This window comes from Athene cunicularia (genome assembly GCF_003259725.1).
Source record: "Athene cunicularia isolate RWA chromosome 2 unlocalized genomic scaffold, athCun1 chr2_part1, whole genome shotgun sequence".
NCBI classification, from domain to species: domain Eukaryota; kingdom Metazoa; phylum Chordata; class Aves; order Strigiformes; family Strigidae; genus Athene; species Athene cunicularia.
Genome location: NW_020799095.1, coordinates 27948229 through 27970963, shown reverse-complemented (window position 1 = coordinate 27970963; position 22735 = coordinate 27948229). Strand labels below are relative to the sequence as shown.

The following is a 22735-nucleotide window of genomic DNA, read 5'->3' as shown; positions in this document are numbered from 1 at the left end:
CCCCCCGATTTTTTTCCTTTGAGACATATGGCAGCAAAATGCATTTCCCCTGCATTTTTTCAGATTTTGGCCAGTGACTGAATTCAGTTGAACACTAGCTGCCTCTGAGCCACCAATTAAAAAATGACAGCTACAAAGTTAGCAGGATGGACTCACTCTCTGTCATTTTTGAGCTGTGCAACTGTTTTTTTTCATTTTTGAGCTAGGCTTGTTTTTCTAAATAGGCTTTTCACTGTTACTCTATTACACAAGCAGTGCACAAGATGAAATAAATATGAAGTAACTGATGTTGCTGTGATAGGATTAGAGCCGTCGTCTAATACAAAGGTTGTCCATTTCTCTTTTAGAACTGAAGTTAAAGAAAAAGCAGCTGAGCTAGATATTCTCAAGGATACAATGGCCTGTGAACAGAAAAAATCAAGAGAGCTACAGTGGGCTTTGGAAAAGGAAAAAGCTAAAATGGAACGCAGTGAGGAAAGAGGAAGAGAAGAGCTTGAGGTATTCCATAATCCTAAATGACCTGGAACATCAAGGAACACGCAAATATTCTTCTGGTTAACATTTCATCTCAGCTTACATTTCAATGTGTGCTCCATGGGTGTCTTCAACAGCAGCATTATGTCATCTGGAGCTGAAGAATGATGTATGGAAGCTGCGTGGCAAAGAAAGAAAAGGGCCTGATGCAAATTCTATTGAAATCAATAGTAACTTTACAGCTGCACTTTTCAGGGCCAAGATGAAAAGATTCTAATTTGTATAATAGCCATCAGATATTCAAGGAGACAGGACACTGCTAACATGGCTACACCTAGCCCCCACCACAATCTGACTCATAAAAGATAGGATTTGTTATTTAAGGAGCTATATTGTTTGTCACCATTTTAAAAGCAGTTTCACCTCATGAAAACCAAACTAGGAAGTTTACTTTAGGAGAAAAGCTTCCTTGGTACCTCTGCAGTATCTGATATAGTGAGGGAGAGAGCAGGTATCCTAGTACAAGTATTGAGACAAAAAAGCAGTCACTTTAACAGCACAAATTTATTTACATCTTGAAATCTTAACTTTCAAAACTACTTCCACAGTTTTAGAAAGGTAAAGCAGCTAGTTATCTTCAACTTCAGAACTACAGCTGTTTGTATCTCATTAAAAAGTAAATGTTACAAATACTCTTTTATGAGATGATCTGATTTTAGAATAGACACCTGTAATATCAGATGTAACTGCAGCATTCAGAGTATTGTCACATTAATTGTGAATAGCAAAATCTGTTAAAAGTAACGTGTAAAGGTAGCATATTTGCAATTTGCAGAAGATAATGTGAAGTATACACAAATGGTTTTAATCAGTTCTTTTCTTCTGTTTTCTTATGGAAGGATTTAAAATTTTCACTTGAAGATCAAAAGCAAAAGAACTTACAGTTAACTAAACTTTTGGAGCAAGAGAAACAGCTGTCAACTGATCTGCAACAGAAAATTGAATCCCAAGAAGCACTCAGTGCTGCCCAGCTGTCACGTGAACGAGGCCGTAATTCTGAGTTGCAGGTGCTTCTTGAATCAGAGAAGGTTCGAGCTCTCGAAATAAGCAGTGCCCTTGAAAGGGAAAAAGAGCTATGTGCTCAGCTTCAAAGTGCTGAAGATAAGGGACAAGCTGGAACACCTAATCCATCAGAGGAATTACTTAAAGAGCTACAGAAACAAATGGATGAAAAGCATGACCGTATAGTGGAGTTAGTAAGTGAGATGGAGAAGTATAAACTGGAATCTGTGCAAGTGAGACAGCAAATGGAAAAAGAAAGGCAGATCCAGAGGAAAACATTACAAGCAGAACAGGATGCTAACATAACAGCACAGAAGAAACTCCATGAACTGGAGTCCAAAGTAGAAGACCTTCAGTGGCAACTTGGAGAAAAGAAGCAAGAAGTTAATAAATTAGGGAATGAAACAAAGAAGTTGCAGGAAATAATCCAAGAACTACAGAAGAAAGAGCAGGATAATGAAGGAAGAAGGGAAGCCCAAAGGACACCAAGCCACAATCCAAATGAGGTACAGTAGGACAGAGAGCAACGTGTAATACTGAACTTTGCAATTCAGCTTTTAATTCTTTTGTTCAGTTAGCATTGTATGTCACTGTGCCTTTATTCACTCTATAAAATAGCCTGCAGATTGCAAAATACAGGCATCAGAGAAAGGGAAAGGGGAAGCATTCCAGTTCTGCTACCTAAAACTATTCACACACATCCTCTGAGAACGAAGCTGTAGAAGTGTAAGGAGGAACATGAGCAGGAGAAATGCATCTGAATCTATGCACACACTTTGTGTCTCAGTATAGGAGAAGAATATTCCCTGCACCCAGTCGCAGGAATGAGCTATTGCTACTCAGGAATGCTCCAGGTCAGTGCTCTTAATCTTTAGTTCATAAACTGCAAGTGGTCTTTGAAACATTTAAAAGTGATCTCCCAATAACTTCAGTAATTAAATGAGTAAGTAATCAAATAAACATATGCATGAATATGTATATGTTAGCAAACATAGCAAACAAAATAGAAGGAAGAAATCAAGGTAAAAAATTAATTTAAGAATTTAGCCTGTTTTTAGATGAATGAAAGTTGGAACTGCTGTTGCCTGTAAATTTCTCTCTCATAAAAGGTTTAGAAAGTTTTAAAATTATTTTGAAATTACTTTTAAAACTCTTTAGAAAGTTTCCTGTAGGAGATAAATGGTGCTGGCTGACTGATTTGTGGATAGTCCCAGAGAGCCTTGACAGGACACTTGCCTCTTTGCTGACCATGTTTTTGCCCATCATGCCATCGTTCCATGCTTTTTGGCAGCTGTCTGTGGAGCCAGGATTTTTCTCTTCATCTAAGCTAGCTACTGGTTTTAATCTTCTGAAGCATTGGAAACTACACACAGCTGGAGGCAGGATGTTGAGTGTATTGATTCCTGCCATGCTCAGTTTGTGGACCTTGCTCTTCTGCTCAGAGGTGACTGCCAGCACTGCAGTCAACAGAGAATCTTCTCTTGGATCAGGTTGGCAGTGGCTGTGTTGGGGCTTTTTTCCCTCCTCGGCAGCAGACAGTATGATCCACTTTCCAGGATCTGCCTGGAGTTTAAAATAATGAATCACCTGCTGCTTCCTGTGACAACACCCTGCTTTTTGTCATTGGTACCACACCATGGTCAAATATCTAAAGGCACAGCTGTAGACTCAGGTTTCCTTGGGAGGGCTAGCAGTTTTTCCATGGCCAGTATCAGAGGGGTATTAGTGAAGGTGAGGAGCACATGTTCAGGGCATTGTTACACCTGTGGCAGCATCAGTGGTATGGTTGCCTGTGACTGGGGACTGACCTCTGTGACCATGGTGGGCTTTTCCAGTCCTGTTCCTCTGACTGTCAGCTGGTCACTGAAACACATGGGCACCGTAGCCCTAATTTCATGCAGAACTGGTAAAGGAGCTGCTGGCAGAAGAAACAGGAAGGCTTGGTGCCTTCCTGCCAGCTGAGTTTATTGAAGGATTCACACCGTAGCTGTATGATCACTAGATCTTAGGCAAGAGAGGCATCACACTATACCATTCACAAATAATGGTTTGGTGGTACACTACAACATTACTGTAGTCGCACTAAACTCTTTTCTGTGTCAGAATTGTTCTTCAATTTCTGGCTGTGTTCCAGAGTCATGTGTTTCCATTTTAAAACACTGAACAACATGCATAATATAAATATAAATATAAATATAAATATATACATATTTCTATACAGACTGTCTGGGATACACCTAATGACAGAACAAGAAATTGGGTTCTCCAGCAAAAAATGGAAGGAGCTGAGACAAATGAATCAACCTACCCCACACTGACAGGAGGAGATCTCTCTGCTGCTACTGAAATTCTGGAGAATGTCAGACAGAAGCTGCAAAATGCATCTCCAAAGCTGAAGCAGCTGGCTCGGAAAGCTGCGAGCAGGTTAGACCAGTCTTCAGCTACTCGGTTTTGTTAATAGCAACTGGCAAGCTGGTATGTTGGGTTTTAATCATAATTCAGAGACTGCAGGTGTAACTGATTTTGCAGTGGTTCTAGTTTTATAGTGTACGCCATTACTTGAGATGTGCTGATGTAAGACAAGATCACAGAGTATCAAGTACTGCTCTAAATCTTACATGTTTAATATGGTCTTTTATAAGTTACAGCAAAATTGTCTCTTTTTTTCTCTGAAAAGTGGTAAGATTTATTTGGGTATGGTGTAGATAGATAATTTTAAAACAATTTAGTAATAAGCTATTCACTGTATAAGGGGACGAATATAGGCATTATTGCTGTGGATCATACCCCTTGCTTTGCCCAGAAAATAATTAATATTTTATGGTCAAGTGAAACTGATCTTGATTCTTCTCAGGTTACTATCTACTTAAGAAAAAAAAAATAGCATGGTACCAGGTTCATGGGAGGTTTGAATCTGTTTTTATTTTGCTCTGATGGTGATTTAATATTAAGCATTCATTCTGAAACATTTTGAGCAAATCGGGATGCAATATATCTTGAAAATATCCTAAGATTTTGGTCACACAGATTCAGAAAATCTGTGGGAGGCAGAACCACATTTTTAGATGTATAACATCCTTTTCTCAAAATTAATAGGAAGTGCTTTATGCAAGTTCTTTCTAAAATCGAGCCAATTTTGTTTAGAGCAACTGAGCAGTCTTGAAAATGTTGCCATGTCTTCAGTAACTATGCTGAAGTGATTTGCTGGAGTCCCAGTGTGTATAGATCGATGGACAGTCATATCTACACCTGCTGTTGAAACTGTCACTTTTGTTTCAGATTACAGTTTGAAACAGCAGATGATCAAGACTTCATTTCAATACAAAATGCTATTGAAGAAGTTATTTCGGAGCTGAAAAAACTCCCTGGATTGTCCTATCTGGAAGAGGTGAGAGTGCAATGTTGTAACTTTGGTGGGAGAGTTTGGATGATGAGCTGAGAGCAGAAACCAGCAAGAGTTGCTAGTCTGTAATTATCCAGGTCAATACTTCATAGAGGAAAATCTGCTTCAGTGAGTGTTCTGATTTGCAGTTGGTGAATTGTAAAAACCTGTTTCCTTTTATTTTTTCAATGTTAATGATCCTAAAAGTGAATTTTCAACTTTCACATTAAAACTTCTCCAGTTTAAGTTATAAATTGTTGAATCTCGTGGCTAGATATTGTCCTGTAACTGAAGAAACTCCGCTCAGGACTTCCCAATATTAAATTCAACATTTAATATTTACTCTATTGTGTTGATAAGACACATTTGCTTAAACTGCCCTGTATTTACCAAAGGAAAGGCAGTCAAAGATGAAGTAGTGTGCACCTGTGTAAAAAACGAAACGAGGTAATCTGTTACAAAGAATTCAGTAATATTCGATTTTAACTGAGCTTGGCTAGATCTTACCTGCATTTTAGGCAAGTGTTTTCAACATGACTTGAAAAAAGCTTTGAGGCTTTTCTTTTCTCTAAGTTAGATAAATCTAAACAGAGTAGAAAATCTTTGCAAATGGTTATAACCTGGTACAGTTGAGCTTGTGTGAAAATTCTGCTGTGATATATAGAATAAGCATAGAAGAGTAATTCGTATTAATCTATAGTTTACAAGTACACATGTTTTCTTTATATATTATGAAGTTATTGTCATTACCTACAAAAGTTTTTTACTATAAGCTATTTATTTTCAAGTTGACAACTTGGATCTAATACAAGTTGTGTTTGGTTTTCTTTCTTGTTTCTAGCTGAAGCTAGTGCTACCACCAGGGACTCCATCTAGCTCATTGACTGAGAGGCTGCTGAAACAAAATGCTGAGCTAACGGGCTTTGTCAGCAGACTGAGTGAAGAAAAGAATAATTTGAGGAATGCTGTTATGAAACTGGAGGGAGAACTGAGAAAATACCAGCACAGACAACCTGGAGACTATGTATGTCTTTAGTGATGCTGATATAATGTATATATAGGCATAAAAGCATCATTCTTTGTCCTAGTCACCTAAGTGAGTGATCAAACTGTCTGTCTTTGTTGGCTTCCTTCTGCAGAGTAAATGTGTGTGAGTTATTCTTATCCTGTGGTCAGTATACCTGAACACACTCTGTTCACTGTAAACATTGTGATTTTACTTATCATCTTTTTGTTAACTGCTCTTTTCTTTTCAATTCCATGTGCTTCTCTTTTTGATCTGTATCTCATCACCATGATGAGTAGCAAATAGCTCCCAATAGCTTCACCATCGTGAAGCTAGTATGAATGATGTGGTGAGGGAGATTTTTTGGGGGGGGGGAGAAGCTGTATTTTTCTAGGAGACTGATCAATATCCTAAACTCATTGTGTCTGAGGTGTTAGGATGCAGGAGTGGCCTCAAATCCAATCAGTGGGTAGTTTTTCTCATTAATTTTATGAGTTCTCCACCAAACTAATAACTAGAATGACACAGCTCAAGCTTTTCCAAACTGTGTGGTTCAAAGTCAGTTTCTCTTGTCTTCAGTCTTCTAGACACTCATCAGATGTTGGAGTTAATATCGATACTCTTGTTGCCTCTGAGAAGGAAATTTGGAACAGAGAAAAGCTGTCACTGCAGAAATCTTTGAAACAAGCTGATGCGGAGCTGTCCAAGCTGAGAGCAGAGCTCAGGAGCGAGGCTTTTCTCAGAGAACTGGGATCAGATTCTGAAAATGCTATTTTAAGGGTAGGAAGACTTTGTTGCCCACATACTGACTACAGCTGGTTTTTTAATTTTGATTTGGACCTATTTTTCATTGTGTTCCCTCTGCTTATTTTAAGTAAACAGGTATTTATTCAGCTTAAAAATTTTCATCCTTGGATACCTGACTCTTAATTCTTCTCCCCAGGAATGATATGTAAGCAACTATGTTGTCCTTTTGTTTGTGGTCTATTTCTTGCTGCTCAGGTAATCCTCAGATTATGAAGATACATTCAACAAGTGTGAGCAGTGGTGCGGTCTCCTCCATGATAGCAAGAAATAATCACAAAAATGCTCTGAGAGCACTGATATCAAAAGTCTTAGAACTGTAATCATCCTTGGAGCTTATGAGGCGCTTTTTTTTTTTTTCTTATAGAAAATTTATGGCAAATACCTACGAGCAGAGAGCTTTCGGAAAGCTCTCATATACCAGAAAAAGTATTTGCTGCTGTTACTAGGCGGATTCCAGGAGTGTGAAGAAGCCACACTGGCCCTCATTGCACGAATGGGTGGACAGCCTTCCTACACAGATCTTGAAATCATCACACATCATTCAAAGGGTTTTACAAGATTTCGCTCTGCAGTCAGAGTGTCCATTGCAATTTCAAGGTAAACTGGAGGAAGTTAGATTTCAAACAGATATGACCATGCAGTTTAATACGTACTTTTCTAGCTCTCTAGTGGAATCTAGAACTGTTCATGTTCCATCCTGTTTAAATTTTTGGTAGTCATGAATATAGTAGAAACTGTGTAGAGTGCCAGGTTGAGCAGAGCATAGGTAAAATCTGTAATAGGAATAAGCAATCTGATTGTAGTTGAAAAGGGCTCTGTATTTGATAATCAAAGACGGATGAAGTCATTAGGGAAAAAATTAGCAGTTCTAGGCTATGCACTTGCTTACAATGGTATTTTCTGCAACTTAATTTCATTTGAAGGTTAAATTCTTACACATAAGTATAAAAGATCTGTGAACTAATTTTATTCATCTAGGTAGTTCTTGGAATTTGCAAGACTATAGGTCTGAGACTGAGGATGAATAGGAATAGATGAGGAAGAGTAAGTGAAGGTTATTGCTGCATAGTACTGCCATGTTGCTAGCAAACCTTCAGAAAGGTTTGAACCCCCAAGGGCTTCTGTTTGCTATTGATCTGAGCCTTGTGTGTAGTATAAAATGAAGGAACTATTCATGTACCTGTTCTAAGTGAGACTTTTACACATAGCACTGTGGTTACAGTTTTGGGGATGCAACAGTGCAGAAAGTATATTTAGTATGATTTTAAAATGCTGATGCACTGTTGCTTAGGTGCTTGAGCCATCTGCTGTCCACTTGGACTTACGCAGCACCTTTGGAATCACTGGAATTGCAGAGGTGAAGGTTAAAGCAGATTTGAACAAAAGATGGTTTTCTTAGGGATGTGTATAAGGATGTTTTCTACTTGATCTTCAGGTTCTAGGTGCCCATCCATTAACTTTACTTGGTGTCCAAGAAGTTCTTATGCCTGCTAGAGTACAACAAACAGATTATTTTTCACAGACTATTTCATTTATCCTGAAGTTTGTTTGTTTGTTTGTTTTTTCTATTTGAAATACAGAATGAAGTTCCTGGTTCGTCGATGGCACAGAGTTACAGGTTCTGGTATATTAAGTATCAATAGGGATGTCTTTAGCCAGAACACAGGTAAAGTATAGTCCAGTAATGATTGAAAGAATACTGTTCACAAGTCACATCACTGCTTAATGGAGATGGTTTTTAACTTGAATTTTCCTCATGTGGAATGAATGGGGTGTTGTTCCCACTTCCTTTTGCTATAATTGCTTGGATTAACCTATTTCTCGGGTTTTGGGGAGTTGCCATGCTCAGCACAGACACTAATCTATTTGCTTTCTCTTCAATCTTGTTTTACTCCATTGTGGGTGGGATTTTTAAAAAAATGGCAACTTTCCCTATGGAGTGTGTTTGTAAAAACAATTTTAGATGCATCATGTAAGAGATCTGCATCCCCCGGCTCGGAGAGGGGATGCTGAGGAAAGGGATGAACGGAGGAATCGTAGCAACCACAGGATCCTACAGTGACAACAGAGCCTATTGACCAGCCCTCCCTGGCTTTTTTCTCAGAACAAAAGCCTGTCATTCTTTTGGTATAGCTTAAAGTTTGGAAAAACTGGTTTTTTGTTTGCTTTTTGGTAGGAGCTTAAGGAGAATAGAAGCTTCTTTATTAATTCCTGGCTATCTAGGTCTGCATTTCTGTCCTGCTCAGTCTGTGAGAGTGTTTTCATTAACATCGGCGAGGCCAGGATTTCACCTCTGGTTTTCTCTGAAACAGTCTGAAAGTGGTCTACACTTGTTAAATGCTGTTTTTGTGATAGGTGAACAGAAAACTCACATATGAGATTCCCTGTAAAGTGCAAAAAGTGTTACTTCTTTTAATTTTCAAGACATTGCTTTTTCTATTTCTAGGTAATGAATTACGGCCTGATTCATTCTCTGGTGGCATGGATCTTTATGGAGAACAAAGGCATTCCTACAGATCCAGGTCAGACATTGAGTCTCCTAGAACTTTCAACATAAGTACATTTTATTTTAGATTATTATTCTTTGTCAGAACACTTGTTTACCTAAATGAATGCATCAGTGCTTACTGCTAAGGTTTGTAATCTTTAATGCCATAATATCTTTCTAACTTTTTCTTGTAAGGACATCTAACAAATCATATCTCAGGCCTTCAGTGTGTGTTTACTCATCACCCGATCAAGGCCAAAGCTTGCAGACTTGCTGTCTGATTTATGTCATGTTCTTGGAATTGGTGGTGGATCGCTGGACGGAGCTACCGTTATCTCCATCTGTAGAGTCTAGACTTTGCAGCCAAGTGAACCTGTCCACCTTTGGTGGTTGGCAGCAGTGTGGTGTGGAGAGGGGCTGCCTCAGGTGCCCTCAGCCGAAGGAAGGGAAAAGCAGGGCCACTCACTGTGGCTGGGAAGGGTCATCTGGTTATTGTGGATTGCAAGGAATTACTGTGGCCTCGTGGCCAGAACATGGGTGGAAGCTGCTTGGTAGCTCTGCTGCTTGATCTTGTTTAAACCATTTCGGTTGGCCGTAGTAAGCAGTGGTACCAGAGGTATTAGTGAATCAGATGCCAGTGAAATCACGTTATTTTTCATCAAAGACAGTGTTTTTATGAGCACCATCAGCCTTTGATGAGTTTATATGGAGTTGTGAGCTCAGATCTTTACCAAATATCAGATTCTAGCCATTTTGTTTTTTCATTTTTATATAAACAGCCTCACCATTTGTAATCTTAGTTTGTGGCAACCGTAAGAATTTACATGGAAAAAATGTTTATTTTAGCCACTCTTGACTTTTACTTACAGAGTGTAACGAAGAGTCAGAATCCTGTAAAGATGGCTGTGTACTTATTCACACAAGCTTCTTAATAGAAAAGCAAACTTGAATCTACCACGGCTTCTGTTGCAGTCTCAGTAGGAATTTGCTGGTCAGTCTTTGTCTCAAAGAAATGCAGCAACAAATCAAGTGCAGTAGAAAGAAGAAGCAACTGGGAAAAGTGGTTTCTCTGGGGGAGGCATTATAATGGCTTGGACAATAAATGGCAGGGAGGTTAAATGGGTGTAATGTGCTGGTTACCACATGGGTAAGTTAAGAGACATGCAGTCAGTAAGGTATCCCTACTTACAGTATTTTGCTGTGTCTGATGATAGCTTTTGTTTTACTTGAAATTCTGCCTTTTGGAAACATCTGTGTTGTTCTGCCCCTAGGTTCCACGGTACACATGCTGATTTAAACCCAGTCTCTTTTGCCTGTTCTCAACTGCAGAACTATGATCCTGAAAGAGCTTTAACAGATTACATAAATCGGCTGGAGGCACTACAAAGGCGACTTGGCAGTGTGCAGTCAGGTAAGGGCTCAGGCAGTCCTCCCCGTGACTCCTGGGTAGCACAAGGCACGGTTCCAACTTAGAAAGTGTGTGCTGGTTCTCCGAGATATATAACAAACATCTGTGATTTTAAGCATTTTCAGCCATAACAAGAGGCTATTCTGAGTTGTAGCAAAAAGCTCATTAAAAAAGAAATAGTAAAATTCTTTGAAGGGAGACATACAAGTGAGCTTTAATTACAGATTTTGAGTTTATTGTTAACACTTTAACTTTCCCTGATCTCTAATAAATAGGCAGCAAGGATTCAGTTGGAATCTTATTGAGATTTTAAGCTAGGTGGATCAAAATGTACCCAAAAGACTGAGGAAGAGTACAAGGGGCATTTCTTCTCCTCCCACTTTGATTACAGAATTTACAGCCTTTTTGTCTCATAGATGATGGTAATGTTTGTGCAAAAGGAATACATCAGGAAAATTATCAGATCAATGGGACATAATTTATCAAACTTGATTTTTGCAGTTACTGTGTTAAAGCCTTACTTCAACATAAAATCCATCATTTGAGGAAGCTTTGTTCTTAAAAGATTTCCGATGTAAAATCTTTCACTTTTACTTATCTAAGTAACATGTCATTGGTGAATCCTCATCTATTATTCCAAGTAATCTTGATGAAAATCTTTCTCCCTCTTACAGCTTCGACTTCATACACTCAGTTGCACATGGGTATGAGAAGATAATACCCTTTCAACATCTCCATCACTGGCAGTGATGTTCATGGAATGCCTTCTGTAAATCTGTGCTCTTTCTGTGCTTTTGTATAATGTGTATATTGTGGGACCAATATGGACACAGCTAGATGATTGTATACAGTTCCATCCTGGCATACCCATGCAGACTGGGATTTATGTATATAGGCATTTTGTGTTCAGGAAAAAAAAAAACCCAAAAATGAGAAAAAACAAACAACACCCACCCCCCCAGAATTGACAGGGTTGAACACAGAAAAATTCCACAAGAATTTTGTTTATAAATTTAATGCTACGTTCCTGTGAGCCATTTGTCATCACCACTCTTGAACCAAACACCATTTAACAATCTTACACGAGTCAGTACAAAGGGGGACAACATTCAGCTATTTCACTTAATTTGTGACAATTTTATATACACAAAACAGGTTATTTACCAAATTAATGTTATTTGTATCATCGTATTTTTACTTTCACACTTATATCAAGCTTATGAAGATCACTGCTTCCAGAAGTTTTTAGAAAAATTGAAACTGCTTTAAGTTAGACAGTTAAATCGTTTATTCTCATAAAAGACTTATCTGTGAACATTTTATAGCCTGCTTACTACTCAAATGTACAGTAACCTTTTTTTAAATAATCAGCCAAGACCATACCTAGTTCACTTGGAACAGAATCACAAATATCAAAGGTAGGGCACCGCCACGTACTTTGCCCGGTGGTGCCTGTTCCCTGACCGATGTACTGTAATTGGATACAGAGGTAAAGTACACGTAAGTCTTACCCTGTATTATCCTGGGAAAAGTAATCTTCAATTGTTTTTCAAAAGCAGAGTTCTGTTTATAGAAATTACTTATTTCTTCACCTTAAAGAGTTGGCATGCACCTTTAAAGTGTTACATGAATAGAAAAGACACTTTCTTTTAAAAAGGCAATAAGAAATTTGTAGAACAAGCCATTATACACAACAGCATTAAATTATGTGGGCAGACAAAACAGATGCAGAAACTTTTCATTTGGTAGATTATTGTTGCTTTCCTAACCGTAGGTGCAACATTTGCCACTCATTTATTCAAAAGTCTGTTAGTTTACACAACTTAAATAAGGTTTTAGCTCCAGAATTTACAGTGATCTCCTCTTATATTTGATAACAGGGTTATTAGGTGTATGTATCATTGTTGTATAATTTATAGTTGGAAAATAGTCATTAATGAGATCAAATTCATACAAACGGAGCAAAGTAGACCAAATAGTCTTAATCTGAACATAAGCAAAGTTTTCTCCAATGCAGCGATGACGGCCTAGAAGGAAAGCCATAAAAAGCAGTTAGAATACTTAGTTGTTAAATCACCTTTGACAACAAGCTAACTTTAAAAGTTTTATGTAGAAAAAAGCAATTACTGTCCAAACAATATGAGGCTCCAGTATTGCACGTACATCATTATGGAACTCCAGAAGAGTCTTGTTTTTATAAGCTGTCACTGCATAAAACAGACCAAGTAATTTGAATAAGATTGCCTTCTGGTGAGAACACCACACCACCTTAATTTATGTATCATCAAAGAAGCATTTGCAACACTAAGAAAAGATATCAACTCTAGTCCTGGTGTGTTGATATTTGCAAACTGCTTTGGCAGTTGTGACTCCATGCAGATTTTTGCTCTGCCTTAAACTTACTTTGTATTATCAGGTTTTTACCTTGACTTGAAGACTTGAAAAGTCAAATACCACACATACTAACTTAAAGATTGGGTTTGATTGCTACCTCCGAGTGATACATACAGCTCTTGCTAATGCAAAACTATTGATCTCAGTGTTTCAACAGCACTTTCACAGTAAGGAAACTTTCAGGCAGGAATAGAAAAGAAAAAAAATATATCCTCAGGGGCTACAACATGGGGAGGTGATGTACGAGACTACCAGCATGAGCCGCTCCAGTACACAGTCACTCAGGAAGGTACCACCTTTTCTTACTCACCAGCGCCAAAGGGAACATACGCAAATTTCTCTCCAGCTGCTGGGTTATCTTGGAGATACCGGTCAGGCTTGAAGTCCAGAGCATCCTTCCAGGAGTCCCTGAGTCTGTGGTTAACAGTGGGAGATACGCAGACCTGATGGCCAGGGGGAATGTTATATCCAGCAACAGTCTACAAGAGAAGAGACAAAACCCCATGCATCACAAAATTTCTCCATTTTTCTTTTTGAAGTGTTACCTGACATGCTCTATCATGAGACTTGAATTTCAAAAAGAGATTTTAGCTAAGGTATTTAAAATTATTGCAGCCTAATACTTGTTTTATTTGTACAGAACACAGTGTTCCAAGTAATTGCAGGAACCTTTCCGCTGTTTTAACAAGGCTGGCAATTTTACAGCAAATGTTTTCAAAAAAGAATGAATGAACTTAAATTTTGTTGAAAGCATTTGTCATGGGAGGGACATTCATTTTAAAAAATTGACATTTGACTTGCTTTTATTTGGACAAACAGTAAGTTTTCTTTCAGATTTACCTAGTTTATACTGTATTAAGTGCAAGCCAAGTTTTTCCAAGATAGCTGTTAAAAACACCTGGCAAACAGGAAGTATCTTTAAATAAAAACTAAAAAGAAAGGATCAGTTTTGCTGAATAAGACTGCACGTGGCTGTTACTAGGTCCTCTGGGAGCCTTCCCTTCCCCAGGCTGAACAAACCCTGTTTCCTCAGCCTCTCCTCACAGGACAAGTGGTTCAACCCCTGACCAGGTATCTTTGTGACCTGTGCTTCCTTCACTGCATCAACATCTTGATTGCTGGGGGCCAGAGGGGTCCAAAATTGGACACAAATAATTCCAGAGGAAGGTAACAACTACCAAATTCAAGGTATTAATTGCTTTCCGCAGTCAACACCAGCTACACTCCCGCTGATACAACCCAGGCTGCTATCAGCTTTCATCCCTGCCAGCAAACACTGCTCCTTTCAGGTTTTCCTTCTGCCAACTGGGACACCCCCAACCTGGCCTTTTCCAGCGCTGTTCTACTGAAGTGAAGTTGGCTCCAACAAGTGTACTCACCTGGGGAGTTTTGGCCATTCTCATCATGGTCATTATAGGAGGTCTAAGCCTTAAAGTTTCTTTTAGACAGCGATCCAGCAGACTGAGATCCTTGAGCTGAAAATGCAGAGAAAATGATCTATCAAAATATAGCAAAGTTTATTCAACACAAACAAAAGGGTGTTTTATACCATTTAAAAACAAATTTTAAAAAAGTCAGAGTAAGCGGCTCATATTTACATGTACTTCATTAGCTACCCTGATAAATTATTTCCATTTGATTCAGTGAAGAAGGAAAAAAGCTCTGACCAGTGCAATCAAATACAAGTAGTTTCTTACTGATCTGTCTCATGAGTGTTTCTTAATGCCTAATTAAAGAACAAGGTCACACTGCATCCCTTTTCCTCAGTGGGCATATGAGGATCTTCTTCCTCTACAGAACTATCATTTCTTAAATAGACATTGTAGGAACTGTAATTCCTTTATCAATACTGATTAAAAAAAAAAGTAGCAAAATGAAAATTTACTTGGAGAGGAGGAGCTGGAGGGGATATATTGGCAAACAGCATTATCACAGTGATTGTACCAGATGATCATTCTAACACAAAGCACATGACTGTATTTCACATTTGTTTGTTGTTTTTTTTTTTTTTTAAATAAGCATCTAAAAAGTGTACAATTACCCAGCAGGAATAATGTAACATACAAACCTGGTCATAAGTTAATGGTGGCAAGTCATCCCCACAAACTGCTCTCTGTTCTGCATAGCACTGTTCCTGTATTGATTTGTCTCTGGCTATGAAGAAGCCAAGCCAGGCACTAGTAGTGGAGGATGTGTGCTGCCCCGCTAGCAGCAACCCAATCAGCATTCCAGCAATTTCATCATCTGTCAGCGGACGGCCATCCCTAGGTTGAAGGGTGTTAAGTTAAAGCTTCATTTGATCAGGTTTCCACGTAGAGTAGCATTTACAGTTTCTTCTAATGTACTTCTTTCTCCTTCTCTTTTGTTGCCTACCCTAAATGGAGCAGCAGAAGATCTAGGGGTAGGGAGAAGGGAGAACAGAGGGAGAGAGACTCCTTAAGAGTCTTCAGGTAAATTATTACTGAACAGCCAGCAAAGAGAAAGGAAGCAACATCGTGACCACTGATAAAAATCTCAGAAATCTGAATAACTATTTGCAAGTAAAGTTTTTAAGCTGTTTCTAAGAATATAGCTAGGACCAATTGCTGGCAACAAAATCAGTTCAAAACATGAGGGAATATTTATTTTTGGTAGATAGTTCTAACTGAAGAGCTGAAAGCTAAAGTAAAACATCTCTAAATGACAAGCCTTCAAACCCTTGGCTTACTTGTATGAAGCATCAAGTAGAGTTTGGAGCATGTCATCCTCCTTTTCCTCAGACTTTCGACGTTTCTGGATAACCTTATAGAAAATACTCTTTATTTCTTTGTGCGCTCGATCTCGACGTCTGCGATTCAAAACACTTCTGTTAGCAACTCATACAAAGTAACACATAAAATGCTTATGAGGATATTTACTGGGTTGTCTAGAATAGCTTACAAACAAGAAATATGGAGGGGAAAAAAAAAAAACAAACCACACAACAGAGACATTTAGATAAAATACTTAAGTTGCTTCATCTGTTATTTCTGGTACCTGAAGCTCGGCAGAGGTAGCCAACCTGGCAGAAGCCAGGCAGCATGAGTAAAACCCCCATCCAAATCAGCATACAGTTGAGCCACCTTCTCATTCAGTAGGCTTCTTATTTCTTTCCCATGTAAGCAATGACTTGCTGTCAAAATGATAAGTTCTGAAAGGGCTTCAAATAGGTCTGAGGGAAGATTTTTAAAAACGTTACTGAAGATGCATTTCAGGTGAGACGTTATCTTTTACAGATTATTCTTGATTTTGTAGAATAGACAAGTAACTGGACACAGAACAATTTTAAATAGAGTTTTAGATTGTTTTACTAGGAGAATGAAGTATCTCATTTTAAATTTATGTGTGTCTTTCAGGTCTCTCTTCAAACAACTTTTTAATTAGATCACTGATTTCAACAACTTTTTTCTCAAGTATTTTTTCTAGAAAATTTTCTAGGAGAGCTAGTAATCCTTCCAAAGTAAGCCATTGCAGAACAATCTCAATCCTTAATAAATACAGAAGTCGTCATACAAAAACTTAACCTTGAAATCCCAATCCATAAGAAAGTAGTTTTGCTGCTCACTGTATTATTTTAAAAATAATATTTATACAATTAAGCATAAAAGTATATATTAACTCATATAATTATATACTTGTAAAATAAGTATATCTGAATAAGTAATATAAATTAGATATATATTTAAATATAAGTATATAAATTTAAATAAATATTTCTGACACTGTTATGCCACTGTGGGCTTGCAACAGTAACAGTGGGCTATATCTAGCTGGCTAGCTGGGAAATAAGAATTCCATTTTGATCACTAACATAAGCGTATCAGCATCAAGGATACTGATCTGCAGTGCAGAAGATCCCTGAGCTAAGATCTCTGACAGGCTCTGGGAAGTCAGAGCAGTATCTCTTCCTCAGGACTAAGGTGGTTACGCTGAGATGACTCATACTGTGCCAAATGAACGTGGTCCAGCCAGGCAACAGTAACACTCTCAGCCGACTAAGCAACCAAAGTAAGATAGTTCTTTACTCCTGTCAGTGATTTTCTGAGCAGCTTTATTCTCCAATAGCCTTACATTTGATTAAACAAAATCTGTATTTCTCATGTTTCTTTTGATACTCAGTACAGTTTTACCTAGGTCATTTTTAATCTCTTTAATACTGCAGTAAATAATTAACAAAAACATACTGCATTGGCCTGAATTCCTTCCCAGAAAATCTGAGGAAAAATTTATCTGATCTTGCTTACTTTTTTCTCCACTCTCTCCCCATGCTTTGAAATACTCCTTTGTTTCTTCTTCAATCACAGATACATGCTGTTTAAACTGGGCAATATTTAGCCCAGTTTTGAGCATCTTCTTCTGTTCCAAAAACACCTAGAGGAACCAATACAGAAAAAGAAATCAGTACAAGCATCTTACAATGTATCAATCAATATTAATTGATATTATCACAATATACATTAATCACATCAAATAACCTAACTAACAACTTATTATCATTTGTACTATAAGAACATACAGAAGTAAATATTACTAGGATCGTAGGGTACAACAGATACTCAAATAATGTTATCTTTTTCACCTTTGTTTTTCAGGCAAAAGTTTAGCAACATCCAAGTAAAATACTAGCTTGAGGGAGCTGCAATTCTCTCTTTTACAGTACCAAAACAGAAAGTAATTTTAATATCTTTGTTAAACTTTATCCCTGAAGATACAAGAAACATTCAAGATTGAAATATGGAATGAATTTTAGATACATAATCACAAACATAACCAGACCTGTCCTTGCAAAGTCTGGATTCGGTCTGCGTTCCTTGTTATGTGGCCTCCTTGCTTTCTCTCCTCCAGAGCATCTGTCTTCTCTCATGCAGCAAAACCTTACCTCTGGTCTAGAGATGCACCTTTCTTTTACAAGGCCCTCTGATCTCACTGCCCAGGTAGTCAGACACAGGAGCTGGAACCATAATACTTCTTAGGAAAATGGTGAACTTCACGTCCTTCTCACCTCTTCCTCTTTTTCTTTATATAGACTCACAGCTAACAAACTTACTAGTAAAAAGCCCATTATTAGATGGGAACCATTCAGCGGATTGACAGGACATCTACGCAAAAAATTATTCAATGAGTTTTTAAGCCCTAATTAAGAATTAGGGCATCTATCCTATAGATCTGCACTCTACCATAAGCAGTACCCCAGAAACTGTCTTTCTACCAAGTGCTCTGCATGGATTAAAGTTACTCACAGAACAAGAGGCTTAAGAAGAAAGATTAGTTCCTATAATCTTCTGTTTTCAGAATGCAGTGGAGACTCCAGCAGTCTGTCAGAGGGTACACATGCCACAGAGCAAACACACAAGCACATTTTCCCTTGCAGCATGCCAGCCCATCTCCATCTTCAGCTTGATGGAGACAGGAATGGCACACAGGAGTGAACATGTCCTCTGCCATTTCAGCTCCTCTCAATGCAAAACTATCTGCAGGAGGCTTGGAGGGAGGGGACAGAGCGGATATGAGCTGATACATAGACTATGGACACTTAACAAAAAATTACCAGAATTACTGGTAAATAAGTAACCTCTTCATTTTAAATAGACATCAGGTACATTCTAACCAGTAGTCGACTGTCAGGACTGGCTCTTCTTAAAACACGTGACTGAAAGTCACTGCAGGACTATGGCATAGAGATTTAGAATCTTGAGCAGAGAAGGGAGCCTCAATAAAAAGTTCTTGGATGATCCATCAATGGTAGAACACCAAATAAAGTTTGAACAGTTCTCTAAATGCCTTTCCAGTAGATGTCTGAAATAAAATTGTGGTGGTAGCACTGTGCAAAAAACACCAGCTCACCTCTAACAGAAGGTGTTCTGGCCACAACCAGACATGCTACTTCACTAGCTTCATACAGGGAAACACCCAACTAGAAATAATCCATGCATGCCAGTAACAAAACCCTTGCACCTCCTAGCTGTGGAAAAATGTAGCCCAGGTGTTTTTCTGAGGAACCTGAATCTGCAGAGATAAAAAGGAGTAAGTCCTTCTAGTATCAAAGGTGTGCATGAAGTAGACAGACACCCAAGTCTGAGTAATATGAAAAGATTAATCTCTTGGCTAAAACAGAACTCAAATACACTCTAGGGAAGAAAACTGGGTAATTCTAGAAAAAGACCTTATTTCAGGAAAAAAGCAGTATACCATGGACCGGTGAGATAGGCCTTAATCATCCCTATATGCCTGAAGAACATAATAGTAAGAAATGCCCATTTCCATAGAGCTTATAGAAAGTTCTATAAAATGCCTGAAGGATGAGATTAGATCTCATCAAAGAACTAGCTCTTGAATGAAGAGACATTCAAATCCATCCATGAACTGCACTGTGTGTAAGCAGAAGACAGCTATAACAAGTGGATGAACTTCCACAGAATTAAAGAGACACACTAGCACCTTTCAGTTTCAAGCAGACATCCCACGACAGTCAGATTCTCAACAACACTACCACCACAGTGAAAATGTGGCCAACTCAGCAGTCTGTGTCTGGTTCACAGACGCTTCTCTGAAACTAGTATATACCAGAGAAGAACACAAAAGATGTACTGCAGAGAATCATGTACCCTCGTCACTCCAGCAGTTCCCCCAACTCCATCCTCAACTCTGTGAGGAAGACCTCCAACTGTCAGAACTGATAGAAACAAGTCTGCAAGACCGACCACACTTGTGGAAGAAGTGTCTAGGACAAAAGAAAGAACCTCCTACTTGTTATCCAGGCTGCAGTCCTGCTGGTTTCATTCACAAAGGGATGGGAGAAGCTATACAAATCTGTCAAGTGTAAAAAACACACCACCCAAACATTTCTCCCCCCAAACTTTGTGACACTATCCACAATATAACACTTCCTGATAAAGCAGGAGACAAAGTTCTCCTTTACTTACTTATGAAGTGGTGAGTTGTTAGTAGTCAGTTGTATATGAGATTTCCAAAAGAATGGGGTAAGAACAACATACATACTCTGTGGGTCACTGCAAAATGGCAGTGTGGAGGAAAAGAAACTAGTAATTACTGCCCCTAAGCCACGTAATAAAGAGGGCAACAATTACTGCAAAAACCTTTGGCAAGGGAGAATGAAGAGGTATGCTAAGGAGGAAAGGTCTTTATGGCCACAGAAACTATTAGAAGTCAGATGATTGGCATCTATACAAAAAGATTAAGCCAAAGCTGGAAATCCAAAAATAAAGTATATCACAATGCTGCTTCTGCCACCTGACTACTCTGTTGTACAACAGGCTGTCAGTGTCAGCATACGCTGACTAGAGAGTCCCAGCAGAGCAAGTCTATCCATGGAAAAGTTGGCTTCTGCAGTTTAAGAGTCTGTCATGACACAACACACAGAGACAAGAAAGCAGCCAATGCTTAGCAAAGAAACACTGCCACATGACACAGCTACTGTGCTTCCAGACCCATGCAGGCTGTATTCTGCAAACATACACAGACTGATTTTTGTCTAAGCAAGACAAACCTTGTGGTGCAGATCACCAAATTAATACTCCTGGATCTAGATCTGACATGGCATAAATGAAAAGTTATCTATCTAAAAGCTCTCTCAGAAGGAAGACCTAAAGTTGCTTGCAAGGGAAAAGTAAACCGCCATCAGCAGCATGCTATAAGGGAAGGAAGGAGACTCACTTATTAGTTTTTCCTCTATGATGGGATTCGATGGTTTTGAGAACATAAAAAAGCATCCAGACTGACAAATGGCCAGGTGGTAAATAAAGCAACTTAAACATATTCAGTCTTGATTTTCCAACTGAGACAATTTACCTGCAATATGCCAGAATTGCGTATGAACACTCAACTCCATCATACAGAGCCAAGAGCTCAGGGCTGCCTACTCAGGATTTAAATTATGCAAATTTTATACTCATCTGATATTGAAAATACATACCATATTAGGGACATCATAAGCAACTCCCTTGCCAAAAACTGGTGTAGTTAACCGAGAGTATACATCCTCTGCATTCAGATCTTCATTTTTACTATTGAAGAGTAGAGCAGCAGCATCACTACCCAGTAAGTATGTGAATGTCTTGCCAGCCATAGTGAAACTGAACACAGGTCCATACTAAGAGAGAAAAAAAACAAAACAAAGCAATTTATTTTAAATACGACCATAAATCATTAAGTCTGTCTGTCTTTATGTACAGGCTTCCTAAATCACTCTCCTAAGAAGTATCTAGAGATTTAATAAAGATATAAATATTTGAAACCACATTCAAATTCTGTTCTCCATATACTTACTAGATATATCTAACATTATAATAAACACATGATCTTGCACGTTTTAAAACCAATTTAGTTTAAAAACTGTAAATAAAAGATCAGTTACACTATGAAAACTAGCGGGGAGATTACAGCACATACAGCCTCCAGTTACCTACAAACACTGTCTCAAAAAATTCTGGATTCGGAGTTACGCATGTGCAAGTAAGACCAAGTAAAATTTTAAAGTTTAAAAGTCATCTCCAGCAGATCTTCATACTAAATTTGGCATTCTCTAAGCTAACCAAGCTAACATTTAGGCTTATGACTCTAGAAAGTTTTAGACAATGTGAAACAAACCAGTAAATCTTACTTCATTGGAATTAAAGCTCTACTGCCTTAGTGCTATTTCTTTTGGGCTGTTATAATAGAAAACACACTGAGACTTTATACACCGGTCATTTTAACATTGGAAATTAACAATTAAAATTCATCAACTTGCCTACAGAAGCGGTCAGCTACATTTCAGCCTGGTCATAGATTTTAGTAAAGTGAGATTAAAAGTTCCCAGTTAAGGCAAGAAATAACATCATAAAAATGGCTTTTTCATTAACTTGTGATTCAGCTAACCAAAATACACAGACATATTTTTTAAATCTTAATCACAAGAGGTATCTCAGAAAACACTATTTCTCTAACAATGTACATAAAAAGTTCTGAAGAAACCAGGGCCTACTGTGCACACTCCATTCCATATTCAAGGTGGTAAATGAGAATTAACTGATTTTAAGGAAGCTCCAGATAGAGAGCTTATCAGATACACAAGAATATTTTAGCACACGCTCAGCCAGCCATGTGGGAAAACATACCTTGTCATAAGCATTTTCCAAAAACTCAATGGGGCTTTTTCCAAATGCAATTGCATGTCCAAGGAAAGGGATGCTTGATGAAATATAAGGTGGGTATTTCTGAGGAAGAAAGAGAAAAATAGTTATTTAATTTTCTTCGGAGAGTAATAAAATCACATCTATTCACATAAAAAACAAGCACGGAGAAGGCTTTATACCTGTTGTGTTAAAACCCTTTTGTGAAAAGGCCAGCTTTGGATAGGTGATTATCTTTTTAAACAAAGTAAGAGTGAGTCACTCAACAGAGTTTAAAATAAAATGAATACGATTAAGATTCTTGCTAACCTGCCTCTGAAAGCAAAGCACAAAGATGCTGCAAGCAGAAAGGCGGCAGCCGGAAACAAAACAGGGTTGCCGATTTCTTAAAACAGTTCCCCAAAAGCATCAGCCTCGGTCTAGCAACGAGCTCCATCCCCACGGACGTGGGTGCTGCCTTCTAAACTGCACAGACGACGCGACACCGGGCAGCGGTTACAACCAGCAAGAGAATTCCCGGCTAACAGCTTCTCTCTGGCGGGGAAGTGCAAACGTGCACGTTTTC

At 38.4% G+C, this 22735-nt stretch overlaps 2 protein-coding genes across 6 annotated transcripts in view; one reads left to right on the top strand and one right to left on the bottom strand.

Moving 5' to 3' along the window:
* The window catches only part of AKAP9 (A-kinase anchoring protein 9), a 90233-nt gene extending 78662 nt beyond the window's left edge, over positions 1–11571 (top strand). For all 5 annotated transcript variants that reach the window (XM_026843293.1, XM_026843294.1, XM_026843295.1 and 2 more), the window contains 11 exons: positions 348–498; positions 1374–2042; positions 3758–3960; positions 4816–4924; positions 5760–5942; positions 6504–6704; positions 7096–7328; positions 8312–8397; positions 9178–9253; positions 10491–10630; positions 11302–11571. In XM_026843293.1, coding sequence (XP_026699094.1) covers positions 348–498; positions 1374–2042; positions 3758–3960; positions 4816–4924; positions 5760–5942; positions 6504–6704; positions 7096–7328; positions 8312–8397; positions 9178–9253; positions 10491–10630; positions 11302–11345 — 2095 coding nt within the window. In that variant the 3' untranslated portion in view covers positions 11346–11571. The remainder of the gene's footprint in view (positions 1–347; positions 499–1373; positions 2043–3757; positions 3961–4815; positions 4925–5759; positions 5943–6503; positions 6705–7095; positions 7329–8311; positions 8398–9177; positions 9254–10490; positions 10631–11301) is intronic.
* Positions 11572–11592: 21 nt separating this feature from the next.
* Positions 11593–22254, bottom strand: LOC113477142 (lanosterol 14-alpha demethylase). The gene is made up of 9 exons (XM_026843297.1): positions 22156–22254; positions 20973–21149; positions 17284–17410; positions 16037–16211; positions 15729–15848; positions 15090–15285; positions 14401–14496; positions 13332–13500; positions 11593–12654 (listed from the first exon to the last, which is right to left on the bottom strand). Exons 2-9 carry the CDS (start codon positions 21123–21125, stop codon positions 12476–12478), a joined length of 1215 nt encoding a protein of 404 aa, XP_026699098.1. The 5' UTR covers positions 21126–21149; positions 22156–22254; the 3' UTR covers positions 11593–12475.
* Positions 22255–22735: the final 481 nt, after the last annotated feature.